This window comes from Hyperolius riggenbachi, chromosome 2 (genome assembly GCF_040937935.1).
Source record: "Hyperolius riggenbachi isolate aHypRig1 chromosome 2, aHypRig1.pri, whole genome shotgun sequence".
NCBI lineage: Eukaryota > Metazoa > Chordata > Amphibia > Anura > Hyperoliidae > Hyperolius > Hyperolius riggenbachi.
Window position 1 is genome coordinate 245,112,580 of NC_090647.1, and position 14,716 is coordinate 245,127,295.

The following is a 14,716-nucleotide window of genomic DNA, read 5'->3' on the forward strand; positions in this document are numbered from 1 at the left end:
AAAACGACATGACTAGAAAAAAAAGCACCATCCAAAACTTGCACATATCCCAGTTGATCCTGTGGAAGACGAAAAACCTTACAACGTCTGGGCCAATTAACCTTGAAAGGGGAAAATTCCTTCTTGACTCCAGATGGCAGTCAAATAAATGCCTGGACCAACTCTCCTTGGAATTTCCTAGTAAGTATAGCCATTGATGCCCTTCAGTGCAAGGAAAACATCTGAGCCCTCTTTAAATACAGATATAGAGTTTGACATGACTACTTTCTGTGGTAATATATCACAGATTTTAACCACTCTTACTGTGAAGGAACCCATTCTAAATAGATGGCAGAACTTTTTTCCCCCATACGCAGACCATGTCCCCTTGTCTGTTGTACAACCTTAGGAACAAAAGCTCACCTGTAAAGCTATTGTATTGCCCTCTGATGTATTTATACATGGTAATCAGGTCACCTCTCAGTTGTCTTTTTTTTCCAAGCTAAATAAGCCAAGTTTGCCAAACCTTTCTTGGTAAGTGAGACCTTCCATCCCTCTGATTAATTTAGTACCTGTCTTTGTACCTGTTCTAAAAAATCAATGTCCTTTCTATAATGTAGTGCCCAAAACTGTATCACATACTGCAGATGTGGCCTCACAAGTGATTGATGCAAAAGGGAGTAGTATACTAGCATCTTGAGATTTTATTTTGCGTTTTATGCATCCCGGATTTTTATTTGCTTTAGCTACCGCAGCTTGGTATTGTATACGGTTACTTAACTTGTTAGCAACCAGTATTCCCAAGTCTTTTTTTTTTTTTTTTTTTTTTTTTTTATTTGCGGGTTTTTCCAAGCGCTATTTTTTATGTTCATTCCATGTTTTTTGGATGTGGCAGAATACATTAATTGTTAAAGGGATACTGTAGGGGGGTCGGGGGAAAATGAGCTGAACTTACCCAGGGCTTCTAATGGTCCCCCGCAGACATCCTGTGTTGGCGCAACCACTCACCGATGCTACGGCCCTGCCTCCAGTTCACTTCTGGAATTTCTGACTTTAAAGTCAGAAAACCACTGCGCCTGCACGCCCGTGTCCTCGCTCCCGCTGATGTCACCAGGAGTGTACTGCGCAGACACAGACCATACTGGGCCTGCGCTGTGCGCTCTTGATGACATCAGCGGGATCGAGGACACGGCAATGCAGGCACAGTGGTTTTCAGACTTTAAAGTCTGAAATTCCAGAAGTGAACCGGAGACGGGGCCGGAGCATCGGTGAGTGGCTGCGCCAACACAGGATGTCTGCGGGGGACAGTTAGAAGCCCCGGGTAAGTACAACTCATTTTCCCCTGACCCCCCTACAGTATCCCTTTAAGCTGTCCAATTTAAAATCTTGGGGGAAAAAAACATGAACAACATGCGATTGACTACAATCCTATATAAACAAACTCCAAATTAGTAATAAAGCAATAGTAAATGCTTGAAACCTGTTCAGTTTCTATCACTATTAAATATGTCTGTCTCAATGGGTACTTGAGATAATTGCTGCTATTTCAAGGGTAACTTGGCGAGCACTGACATTCAAAAGGGCGCATACCAAAATAATATTGAGAAACACTGCTCTACACGAACATCAACAGTGTCTTTCCCTCATCAGTCTGCACACCACAGGCCTTTTGTAGAGTGCACACAAAGTAGACGCTCATACATGCCTGACAGAGGCTTATCAAGCCTAGGAGCTGTCAGAAACTTTTCAAGCACATCACGTTCTGTGCCTGAGCCAGTTTCCACAAACTGTGTGCACATAGTGTGTCTGCATTACAGAAAGTGAAAGAGCATCTTATTATTGAAGTTATATTTCTGCTGGAGATCGGTATTGTAACAGATTCCTTCAATGCTATTAATTATTAAACCTATTTGAGCTTACTGTGTAGCATCCCTAATGCTCACTAATAACCTGTAATGATCTTTTTTAGTGTACAGTGTACCCATGTTATGGAAGATCCAATAGACTTTGCGACTAATAAACACTGCATGAGTATTTTACTGTTTATTGGAAAGAAAGTAAACCCTTCTTATGAATGCAGTATTTTTAGCTAATTGCATGGTAGTTCAATTTTCTGCTCCATTAAAAAAACAGACGTTAAAACAAGGGTTGGAATCACAAGTGACCTCTTTAAATCTGTCTCTTTATAGTTCCTTGGTGAATACTGCAGTGGCTTTAAATTGCTGTTATGGGTTTATCCTTACTTGTATCTATAGGAAAGTTACAACTGCCCTGTAAATACATTGCCGTTATGTGTTGATCCTTTCCTGTGTCTACAGGAAAGTCACAATTGCACTGTACATATATACATTGTTGCTGCATTGGTGGAATAATAGAATCCCACCCGTGATCACCTTTAGGAGAACATATCTATTGATTTGTTATAAATTATTTGTATAAAAGTGATAGCTGGCTTATCATTTTCTCTCACTGCAGACTGAGGAGACAATGTTGAGTAATGGAAAATATTCTGCCAAAATTATCATCTCTCCAGAAGAGAATGTCACTATAATCTGCAGTGCTGAAAACAAACTGGGACGAGAATCGCATTCGTTAAATGTCTCTGCTAGTAAGTACTTAATTAGCCAGGTTTTTCAGTGCTCTTCTTGACCTTGTTTTATGCCATATATCACTGTGGAAAGAAATCTATTCATTCATTCGGTGTTCCAACCATTTCATTAATTCAAATGTTGCTGTAAATGGGCTACATCGTTTACCAATAGATTTTAGCTGTCGTCCTTTTGAGATTCTTGATCTTTGCAAGCTATATTAGAGAGGTAGGAGGCATTCCCAAAAAACACAAATAAGTTAATAAAATATAAAAAAGGAGTTTAAGCCTGGGATAATCCATCTGATAACCCCATGATACAACAAGCCTTAATGTACAAAAATCAAAGTTTTGTTGGACGAACAGACTTCTTTAGGTTACAGTGCCATAGGAACAATAGCAAAGCATACCTTCAGGCACCTTGAAACCTAGTGCCTGTGACACTACACTTAAAGAGACTCTGAAGTCTCCAAAAATGAGGTTTTTCCTTTAAAAACCTCATCAACATTATTGACCCTCTTAAAACGCCGCATCCCCGTGGCTGAAAACACCCTAAATCATTGCAAACTCTCTGGGGCACATCGCAGGCTCCTTCCGCATAGAGGCAGATCATTTGGCTGCAGCTCTGCCTCTATGCGCGTCAATCAGCGTGGATCGCCGCCTCTCCCCCGCCCCTCTGTCTTCCTTCACTGAGAGGGGCGGGGGAGAGGCGGAGATAAACGCTGATTGACACGCATAGAGGCGGCAGCAGTCGTGGATTTTGCCGGGGCGAGTTAGGGGTGATTTAGGGTGTTTTCAGCTGCCGGGATGCGCCGATTTAAGTGTGGCAATAATGTTAATGAGGTTTTTAAAGTAAAAACCTCATTTTTTGGAGACTTCAGAGTCTCTTTAAAGAGCCTCCAAAAATACTTGTTTGGATTTTGGGGGTATTAATTGAGTATTCAGCCGCGGGGATGCGGTTTTTCATCTATGGCATTAATGCTAAAGAGGACTGTAAAGTAAAAACAGTTTTTTGGGGAGACTTCAGACTCTCTTTAATAGCTCCTGCTGTTATATTTTATTTATAGGGTTTTGACAACCATTACCCTATATGAAAAAATAAAGCTTACAGTAGATTAAGGTTCTCCTATTGTTGGTAGCACTGAGCCATGCTTTGTGGCTATGTTTGTCCGTCAATATTTCAGATTGCTTTATCTAATCATGCCAAGAGCACTAGACTTGAGACGCATACCTTTCGCTATCTCTTATTAGCTTGTCCCTGTTCAGTGATCTCCTACACACCAGTATTCTACCACTGATAAAGGAGTGTACACGCAGTCAGTTTCTGTTTCCCTAATGGTCATTAATCAATCTTAAGGGTGACAGTTTTGGTAGCAAGTGATTTCCTGTTCTGTGGAGAGGAAAGATGGGATGATGGGGTGCTAAGAAGCTAGATCCTTTTCTCATGGCTTTGAGAACAAAAAAAGGCCCCAGTGCTTATTTGACGCTTCTTTAGTTAACAACTGTCTCAGATCAGGATTATCTTGTGTGTTCTTGTGTTTATTGTGACTGACAATTATAGGTTCAGAATATCTGACACATGGACAAATCTTTAAATGCATAGGTTATTAGAGGCAACAAAAGGTCGATACTAATAACAAAATTACAATGCAGTTGATTGTGAATTCACTCCTGGGTGATCCATCATGTAAATGAATTAACAAGATGCCATAAAAGGACTTACTTGATGAGTGAAATATTTATAACTCTAGCTAGTTCTGTTGTTCAGGTGGCCCTAAAAATCCCAGTTACATGGCCTTGTGGTCTTCCAGACCCAATTTTCCTGCCTGCCTTCTACCTATAACCTTAGATCAGGGTAAGGATTAATATCTGACTGGCATTGATTGGTTACCTGACTACTTTGCACACTTCATAGACACAATACAGATCTCACCACTTCCACTGCTAGCTATGTACAGTACTAAATGCAGTAGTTAAGTTATGGGAGCATGGATTTCACACTGCCACTACCTGGGCCCCCACTACATACCTGCCCACTCTGACCTTTAAAAAGTATTTAGTATTTGATAAAACCACAACCCTCATTTAAAAAAAGTTGTCTTTTTCGTAGGCTTTCATTAGATTTGATTGTTGAATCTAACATGTTAATTTGTTGCATGGGAAATTACAGGGTACACCAAGACTAATTTTGGGAGTTGCTTTAGCTAAAAATTAGATTAAATGTTGCTCATTATAAACACCGAGAGTCCTGCCTTTTGTATTAAGAATTTTACAACTGCTTTAGTAAAAATGAAAATATATAGCCTATGGTATTATTCATTTAAAACATTAACTTTGTGTACATAACAGCATTTTGTATAGTCTTTTACTTGTTGGTGTCCTTTATTCATATACATGTTGTTTCTTCATGTTACCATAGTCTGATAAATGTATTGCACAGTGCGTATGGATGAAAGGATGATCTGGTTCGGGGGAAAAACCAAGTATTGAAGCTACATCAAAGTTCAGACGCTGCAAAAAGAGCTAAAACAGCCTCTAGAAAGACAAAATAATGAATCATAAAGATTCCGACTTAAAAAAAGTATTTTAATGGAAAGCAAAACTTGTGTGGCTAGTCAGGTATAATTGCAGAAATGTCATAACTTATGTGCATTGAACTTGTTTTGATGCCTCCACGAGAGCCTGAAGACATGTATGTTTCTTCCAGACAGAATCCGCTTAATCAAAACAGGAAATGAGGAATTGGGAGGCCACCATTTTTATTTTATTTAGAAAATGCCAGCAGCCTGGCTGCTCTGTTGTTGTGACTCCACAGACTACAACAAACAGGCACTAAGAGGAGTCAGATCACCTGCATAGCTGCCCTGCTCAGGAAGTCAAAAGGTATTCCTCTAGCCAGGGAATAGATACATCAGCCATACTAGTAGCATCTATAAAAAGAGTCGCCTTATATTTTCCTTTCATGTCAGATTTGCTTTAAGAGTTCAGAGTTAGCGGAGTACTACATATTTTTACTTTGCAGTTCTCTCTCAATTTGACAGCATACACCGAGGATGATTCTGTAAAGAATCTATTCCATATCAGTGGCCAACTAGCTGAAGAAATGAAACATTTCCTCTTGTCTTTCTTGCACTAAGGGATAAGTCATTTTATTGTTGAAGATTAAAGGACTTTGTGATGGTGAAGGTGACTTTCTGAGGTTACCAAGAATAGTTTTTTTTGTAATATCGGCTCTCAATTTTTCATTTCAGTCAGCATCCCAGAACCAGATGAGCCTAAAGATAGAGATGGTAAGTATAGTAGTAGAGTAAGGTCTTCTGTTCCTCACAACTTTTACGGTCACCTCTCTATCTACTACTCCTTGATATCTTCACACTTTTGCACAGCAAAAGTTTTATATAGAGGACTACCTTTCTGCTGCACTTTAATCTCTAACTTTCAAATCAAAATCCTAACTAGTCGGCGATCTTTTCTTTGGAAAGGTCAAACCATGTACACTGTGCGGAGGTTACTGCTACTGCTGTGTATATTGCAGCGCATACTAAATAGTTGACAGTGTGCAAGTAGGAATACAATTAGTATGTGTCTGTGTTAACAGAGTGGCATGATGCCTGAGAGTACTGTATGTCTCAAAGTCATTCCTGTATCTCATGTTTTTTTAATGGACAGATCTATTCAAAACCATGGTCAAAGAGATGTTCAGTTTAATGTTGTGAATTTATTTGTGTACACTTAGAGAGACTGAAGCCAATTTAAAAACTGCTTTTTACCTTTTATTTATGTTAGGCATGTTTGCCCCTGTTAAAACACCGCTATCCCGCGACAGAACAAGGGTTTTTTACCCCCCAAATCTCTTGGGGCACATTGCGGGGAGCGCTTCCATGAGAGGCAGAACTTTTGGCTGCAGCTCTGCCTCTACACGCGTCTATCAGCGCAGGTTGCCGCCTCTCCCCGCCCCTCTGTCTTCCTTCACTGAGAGGGGCGGGGGAGAGGCGGAAATACCCGCTGATTGACGCGCATGTAGGCAGAGCTGCAGCCGAAAGTTCTGCCTCCCTGGGCAGCAAAATCCATGACCAAGAAAGTCGTCGATTTTGCACAGGGAATTTGGGCGGTAAAAAATCCACGTTCTGCTGCGGGATAGCGGGGTTTTAACAGGGGCAAACATGCCTACATAAATACAAAGTAAAAAGTTGTTTTTTTAAGTGGCTTCAGAGTTTCTTTAAGTGTGCTTTTCTCACTCTGATGTCTGCTTTAAAAATATGTATTGATTCAGATATTTATATTCTAACACCACTTTCTTAGGTGACCAGAATGATAATGCAAAACTCATTGTGGGAATTGTGGTTGGGCTTCTACTAGCTGCACTGGTTGCTGGATTAGCCTACTGGATATACATTAAAAGGTCAAGGTAGGAAAAAATGTATTGTTTTGTAATAGTTTATTTGGGTTTAGTAGGTTGCATAGTATGGTTTTTACACTTGCCAGTTTAAAGGATACATGAGCTAAAAAGGACAGAATAGTTTTACTTACCTGGGTGGGGCTTCTTCCAGCCCCTAGAAGTCTGTCTGTCCCGCGCTGAAGTTCTGCCGTACTCAATGCTGCCCTTGTCCCTTCCATAAGATTGTGACCCATGCCATATATGCAAACTGTTGTAATTCCTACACCATTCACCTGATTTGGATGTGAAAACCTTCAAATTAAAGCTGACAGTCTGCAGTTAAAGCACATCATGTTTGTTTCATTTCAAATCCTTTGTGGTTGTGTATAGAGCCAAGCATGTTAGAATTGTTTGGATGCCCCAATATTTATGGGCCTGACTATATTCATTACGTTTTATATCATGGAAACACTTCTTGTTCTAAAATTATGACAAAAAGTTACTGCTACAATACAGACCTTGTAAATGTTAAGTGGTAAGTGTATTTTTATGTATAATAAAGGTAATGGTGATACTGCAAAGGAGGAATATACAAGCTCTATGCAAATAGTGTCCTGGCCCAGATTTGAACTGGACCATACCACTGCAAGGCTACAGTGATATAGTCTATGCTTTTGACCGCATATCATTTTAAGTGATAACATTTTTAAAAGAAATGCTTCATAAGTTAAAAGCATCTATACAGTAGATGTAATGAGTGACGAGACTTGCATGCTGCCTCTTTTCTTGGCTGCCTCTTTTCTTGGTTTGTAGCCTCTAGGCTTTTTAATGCATGTCTGAAACTTCTGACCTTTATATTAAGTCACAGAAAGTGCCTCTGTGTTGAGTTCCTCCATGTATTTGAGAATTACTGTACTCTTGAATCTTCTACGTTTTTTACAGTGCTGGTATAAAATCGAATAAGAAAAATGGTCGGTAACCAGAACAAATACCCTGAGTTATGAGGCAAAGTGTAATTTTCCCTCTCAAGAAAAGCTATTCTGTTTAATTAAAGGGCTTTATTGTAACCTGTTATTTTACATTTTTTTGCTGTTTTTTAAGAGCAAGAGCTCTGCATGTAAAACTGTTGCTTCCACTGCAGTTTTCTTTTTGTTTGTTCTGCGTGTTTAAAACTGTTTCTGCTAAAGATTACACAAAAAAGAAACAAAGGGGTTCTTACAAAGGAAAAGTAGAGGGGCACCAGCAATAAGTCTTACACAGACTGTAAAACATATAAGCAGAAACACGCTACCTCCAATGATATTGCAAATTTTAAACAGTTTAAAAAATAAAAATCTGCAGACCACAAAAAGAAAAGACAGAAAAAGCTCTTGTCTTCACTCAATATTAGGGACAAGCATTCCAATGCAAAACTATGTTCCACCTTTGCCGGAACAAGAATAGTGTGTTCTTACCTGCAGGCCGTGGCAGAGGGGTGTTAGCTCACCCTTGTCACCCACCACCTCTGACTGCAGAGCTCCATACCTCTCTACATCCTGCTAAAACATTTTCATTTCAGCTGTGCAATAGAGGGGGCATCATAGTGATGTACCGTAATCCGTCAGGGAGTGCTGCAGCCAGAGGTGATGAGGAGGGTGCAAAAATTAACCCCCTCTGCCTCGGTCTGCATTTACAAATGCTCTGTTCTTGTCCCTACGCAGACAGAATGCAGTTTCGTGTTCGAAAGCTCATTCCGCAATGTACACATTTTTGTTGAAGTAATTTTTTGAATTCACTTTCAAGAGAAATTGCAGTAAATTTGTGCCATGACTTTCAAAGTGGTGATTTGTTTATTGGAAGACTCAGTGGCTCATCATTAAGTCTAGAGTTTCCACAGGAATAGGACGGTTTCTTTCTTTGCTTCACTTAAAGATGCTCCGAAGTCTCGAAAAAACCCTGCTTTTACTTAAAGAGACACTGAAGCGAAAAAAAATGATATAATGAATTTGATGTGTACTATGAATAATTACTAGAAGATTAGCAGCAAAGAAAATATTCTCATATTTTTATTTTCAGGTATATAGTGTGTTTTCTAACATTGCATCATTCCATAATATGTGCAGATTACACAACACTCAGCATTCAAAATGATTCTTTCAGAGCAGTCTGTGAACTAATGACCTCTCCTCTGGCAGAGAAAAAGTAAATAGTTCACTAACAGTTGAGATAATAAAAGTCAGAAGACAGCCCTCTCCACGACTTTGAAAGTCGTTGAGATGAATAGCTTTTTTGCATAGAGATAACAACTGGAGTTTCTTAACTCTTCCTGTACTGGAAACAATTACACTGATGTGTCTGATCTTAATGTTTTATTTCTTAGCTGTGCTACACATACAAATCATAATATCATACTTTTTTTTCGCTTCAGTGTCTCTTTAAGCAACTTCATTAGCACTAATGCCCTACCTAAAACGCCACATCCCGCAGCTGAAATCACTATTAAACCCTACCAAACCCCATGGCAAACATCCACGACTTTCTTGGTCGTGGATTTTGCTGTTGGGGGAGGCAGAGCTTTGGGCTGTAGCTCTGCCTCCATTCTCGTCAATCAGCGCTAATCGCCGCCTCTCCCCCACCCCTCTCAGTGAAAGAAGACTGAGAGGGGCGGGGAGAGGTGGAAATCAGAGCCGATTGACAGGAGTAGAGGCAGAGCTACAGCCCAAAGCTCTGCCTCTACTAGGAAGCGCTGCCCAAATCTCCCTCCAGGCATTTCGGTGGTTTAATAGCGATTTCAGCTGCGGGGATGCAGCATTTCAAGTTACTTAAGTAAAAACTTTTTTTTTCTTTTTGAGACTTCAGAGTCTCTTTAAAACCTCATACATAACCTTAAAGTTGTTCATAACAAATGATCCATGACCAGCCGTTAAACCAGTGATGGCTAACCTTGGCACTCCAACTGTGGTGGTACTAAAAGTCCCGTGAGGCATTGCAAAACTCGGGGAGGCAGAGACATGATGGGATTTGTAGTCTTGTCACAGCTGGAGTGCCAAGGTTAGCCATCACTGTGTTAAACAATTGTTCATTAAAAAAAAAAAAATGCAAAATGGTCGTCAGGCCGTACACCCCCATTGCCACGATTTTGTGCTTAGTACACACAAGGATGATAAGTACAGAAGTTTTTGCATTTTAATGTATGCCTATGCTTGTATTGCAATATTGCACTAGCACTTTACTCTGCATAAATCAATTAAGCTGGCCATACACTGGCCCGATTTGCCGCCGTTTCGATAGCAGATTCGATCACTGGGATGGAATCTGCTGCCAATCGTTCACGCTACACGCCGAATTTCGATCCATTCCGTCGATCGCGCCGTGCGGAAAATAACCGTCGATCACCCGCGGGTAAAGAGCGCATCGCTAGCGGTGTTCGAGTGCCCGACGACCGAGGCAATAGAGCCGCATACATTACCTGCTCCGCCGGCGCGACTCCCATGTCTCCGCTCTTCTTCTTCGTCTCCGCTCTGGTCTGGTCTCCGGCATGCTTCCCTTCTTCCTGTCCCGGCAGGAAGTTTAAACCGTAGAGGGCGCTCTACTGTTTAAACTTCCCCCAGACAGGAAGAAGGAAAGCATGCCGGAGACCAGAGCGGAGAAGAAGAGCGGAGACCCGGGAGTCATGCCGGCGGAGCAGGTAATGTATGCGGGATGGGGGGAAGTGGCGGCAGCACCACCACCACAGATTGTGAACGGTTTCAGGCTGAAATCGGTTCACAATCTGTTTGCAGTAAAGGTAGCCATACGATCCCTCTCTGATCAGATTCGATCAGATAGGGATCTGTCTGTTGGTCGAATCTGATGGCAAATAGACCAGTGTATGGCTACCTTTAGTGTCTCGTTAGTGCCAGACTTTTACCTCTTGACCATTTTCTCCTGCTTTCACCTCTAGTGTTAAAGGATACCAGAGGTGAAGTATGCATCTAAAACAGAGGTTATATGGATGTTGGTGCAGATGTCCTTATGCGTACTGCTCACCCCCCTCCGTTTAAATGAAAACATTAGTTTTGGCAAGTCGTCTGGGTCACACACTACCGCGCAGGCCCTGTGGCATGCCTCATTGACCACCCTCCCATGGCCAGGAGTGCTCCACGCATACACACTACATCAATCTTGTAGTTGTGCAGGCACAGAGCGCTCTCGACCACAGGAGGGTGGTCAAAGAGGTGTGCTGCCAGGCCTGCACATGCACGGTTTTGTGCAACTTGCAGAAACTAACAGGGCCTTTTAATTTAAATGAAGAGGGTGGCAGTAACCGGGAGGAACGTTAGTAAAAGCACATCTGCAACAACACCCATGTAGCCTCAGTTTTAGATGCACACTCCGCTTCTGGTAACACGAGAGTCAGTCACTACCCTTTAGGGCCCGTTCACACTTGAGCGTTTTGCCGGCGAATTCGGCAAAACGCTCAAATGCTAGCGGTTTTAAAAGCGCTAGGGGTAAAAAGTCTATGGGCCCGTTCTCATTTGGGCGATTTGCGCTAATCGACCAAAAACGCTAAAAGCAAACGCGTAGCCTGCACCATTTTAAGGCGATATTCCGGCGATCGCGGTTTATTGCTATAGAAGCGCAAAACGCGTTCGCTAAAAAATCGCCAGGTGTGAATGGTGATTTTTTTGGGGGGGCTTTAGGCCTCTTGCACACTGCAAGCGATTCCGATTCAGATTCCGCTTTTTAATCAGTTTTTACATCCGATTTAGATTCCGATTTGCAGTGTGCAGGGAGCAAACTGAAAATCGGAATCTGATCGGATGTAAAAACTGATTAAAAAGCGGAATCTGAATCGGAATCAGTTGCAGTGTGCAAGAGGCCTTAATCTCCGCAAAACGCTAGCGTTTTGCGATCAGCAAGTGTGAATGGGCCCTTAGTGTTTGTAACAGCTCCCATCCAATTTTTATTGCACACTATTACCACCTCCGTATAGTATGAGGGCCAATAGATTTTGAATACTCTGAACAGATTGTGTAGGAAGCCTCCATACTTCACGGGCGTGGTAAATTTGTCGTGTGTACCAGGTATAAACCCCATTTATACTGAAAAAAAAAGCTGTTTGCATAAAACAGCAGATTTTGCACCTTTGGACAGTGAGGTGTGATAACTGTATAATAATTAATTATATAGAAAAATGTTAAATTGGTCCAAAGTAGCGATGAAGAAAATTTTCTTACGTTTTCTTGAAAATCTGTATGCTACTGCAACACCTGCATGAGATTACTCTTTGTAATTGCTGCTTCTGTTCTGTCTCTCAACCTTGCTGTCGCTGTTACCTTAGCACTGGGGTTAATGTCATTGATTTCATATCATGAGTTATTAATGATGTTTTAGAGCACTAACAACGTTTCAATTGTGCTTACTTTTTATGGTGTTTCTTGTGCTTACTTGTGTAGATTAAAGCGGAATCAAACTCTTATATTTCAAATACTAAAAAATGAATTCAACTATAAAGAATTCTTACACGGTCAGGAAAATGTACCTGTTTGAACCTGCAGTGCCTTATTCCCAAAGCCAAGAAAAGGGGGAGTCGTTTTTTTTCAGCGATTGCGATTTTAGGAGCAATTTTTAGAGCAATTGCGTTTTACATGCAGAAGTGAGCTCAAGATGTATGCTTATCCAGGATGAATATAAGGAAAATAATAGTATTATAGGCATTACAGGTTATGAGGGTGCCAAATAATTTTTTGTTTTGTTTTGTTTTTTGTTTTTTTTTATTTATCATGTATAAAGTTTAAAAATACTCTGTAACAAAATAAAACCCCTCTAAAAGATACTTACCTCAGGAGGAGGAAGTCTCCAGGTCCCATTGACGCTTCCCCGGCCAATATTTACCTACCGCAATCCAGTGCTGGTGCATTAGCAGCTCTTCGTTTGGGCAGAAATAGCCAAGTCTGTTCTACTGCGCAGGTGCAAAGTACTTGTGCCTGTGCAGTAGAGCTGATAAGATCGGGTTCGGCTATTTCCACCTTAATCCAAAAGATTTACCTGGCCGCTGTTCGTGGGGTGGCAGTGCTGGATTGTCGGGACAGTGAAGGACGGGGGAAGCCTTATTAGGATTTAGAGGCTTCCCCCTCCCCAGGTAAGTATCCCCCAAAGGGGGGTTACGGATTTTCTTTAATCCTGCTTTAATACATCTACTTTATTTTCCTAATTCAATAAACATACATTGGAAAAAAGACAGACAGAGAATCCTGATTTACTGAGCTTTACTAGATTCTAACACTAGAACATAGTAAGGAACACAAGTACTCCAGTAAACTGTCTTTCATTTACCAATAAGTTGAATTATGCATCTTAATTTTTTTTTAATTTTTTTTTTGACTAAAGCTTCTTTTTACTAAATAAAAAAGGAAAATATCAGTTCATAGACCATGTCATCATCAACAATCTTCAGCTACTTGTTCAATCCCCCTCCTGATCAGTGTGAAGCCATTCCTTCCTGTAAACCATCAACCGCAATAATTTAAAAAATATATATATCACACTGGTCTGCTGTGACCCAGGCAAGGTGTAGAGACTTCTAATGTAGCCATATATCAGATGATGTATGGACAGATTGACCAAATCTGATCAGAGAGAGATCTATTGACTGCCCATACACCACAGGGCAATTCCTGATCAATTTTATGCTGAAATCGATCAGATACGGCCTTGTTACACCACATCCGCCACCTCGTCGGTCCTCCGGCATTGTCCCACCTTGTGGCCAATGTGCTCCCCTCGGTGCCCAGTACACTATTCATTACTTGTCCGGGTCCGACGCTGGCTCCGGGCTCCTCCACCCATACACGCGCCCGTGTGTATACCGGAAACCACGTGGGGCGTGTGTATGCCCGGAAAACAGAGCCTGGAGCCAGTGGCAGCCACGGACAGGTAATTTATACTGCACTGGGGGGAGCACATTGACCATTACGGGGGACAGCATTGGGGTGTTCATTGCTTGTTCCGATATTGCTCGCCGTTACCACCGCGCACCCGACCGACCACAGTGGCCCAACATCTTGCAGCAGGTCCAACCGATTAATTTGACCAATTGCAGACTGAAATTTGTTGGATTGTTGATTGGACATGCACTTGGCGGCCCTGATTTTCATTTGATTACAATAATTGAATCATATGGTCAATGGCCAAGTCAGCTGATCAGACATTTTTAAATGTCTAGGCCAGGTTTGCAAATACAAGTATGTTCTGAGAAATTGGGACCATAATGAGATTTATTGTGTACTGCCCTATATATTCCCCCATTGTCTGCAGCTTAGATTTACAATGGCATATTCGGTGCAGTAATGGTTATGTGTACTGATACCATAATTGAAAGATACAGCTAAAACCTGCAATATTTTCTTTAACATGAGTAGAATGCATATTATTGAAATAATGTGTAAAAGCCGTGTTAGTGGTTTGTGTTTTTGTTCTGTGGCAGTATAATAAGTGTGTTCTATATTATCTAGTGAGCTGTATACTGAATGGCTATAGGTAATCATCATTGCATGTTCTTTATTAAATCCATTCCTTTTTATTCCTGCTAGCATTCATGTAGACATCCAAATCAGCACTTAATATAGCTGTGTTGTCTGAGTAATTATCTTAACTAAACAGTAGCTATGTTCCCAACACCGTGAGTGGGTGTAAATGTGTGGATGTAAAAGGTACACAGATCATTTGTCCAACAGCCAGTCTATATCTGACATGTATTGTTTAACTACACCATACACAAGATGCTTCCTGTGGCTAGCCTAGAGTACAAC

The 14,716-nt window shown here is 41.2% G+C and overlaps 1 protein-coding gene across 2 annotated transcripts in view; it reads left to right on the forward strand.

Annotated features, from left to right (window-relative positions):
- The window catches only part of ALCAM (activated leukocyte cell adhesion molecule), a 199,227-nt gene that overhangs the window by 151,207 nt on the left and 33,304 nt on the right, over nt 1-14,716 (forward strand). Inside the window, exons 12-14 of one of the 2 annotated variants that reach the window (XM_068268452.1) lie at nt 2,455-2,587; nt 5,818-5,856; nt 6,869-6,974. In XM_068268452.1, coding sequence (XP_068124553.1) covers nt 2,455-2,587; nt 5,818-5,856; nt 6,869-6,974 — 278 coding nt within the window. The remainder of the gene's footprint in view (nt 1-2,454; nt 2,588-5,817; nt 5,857-6,868; nt 6,975-14,716) is intronic. The other variant, XM_068268453.1, reaches the window with a different exon arrangement.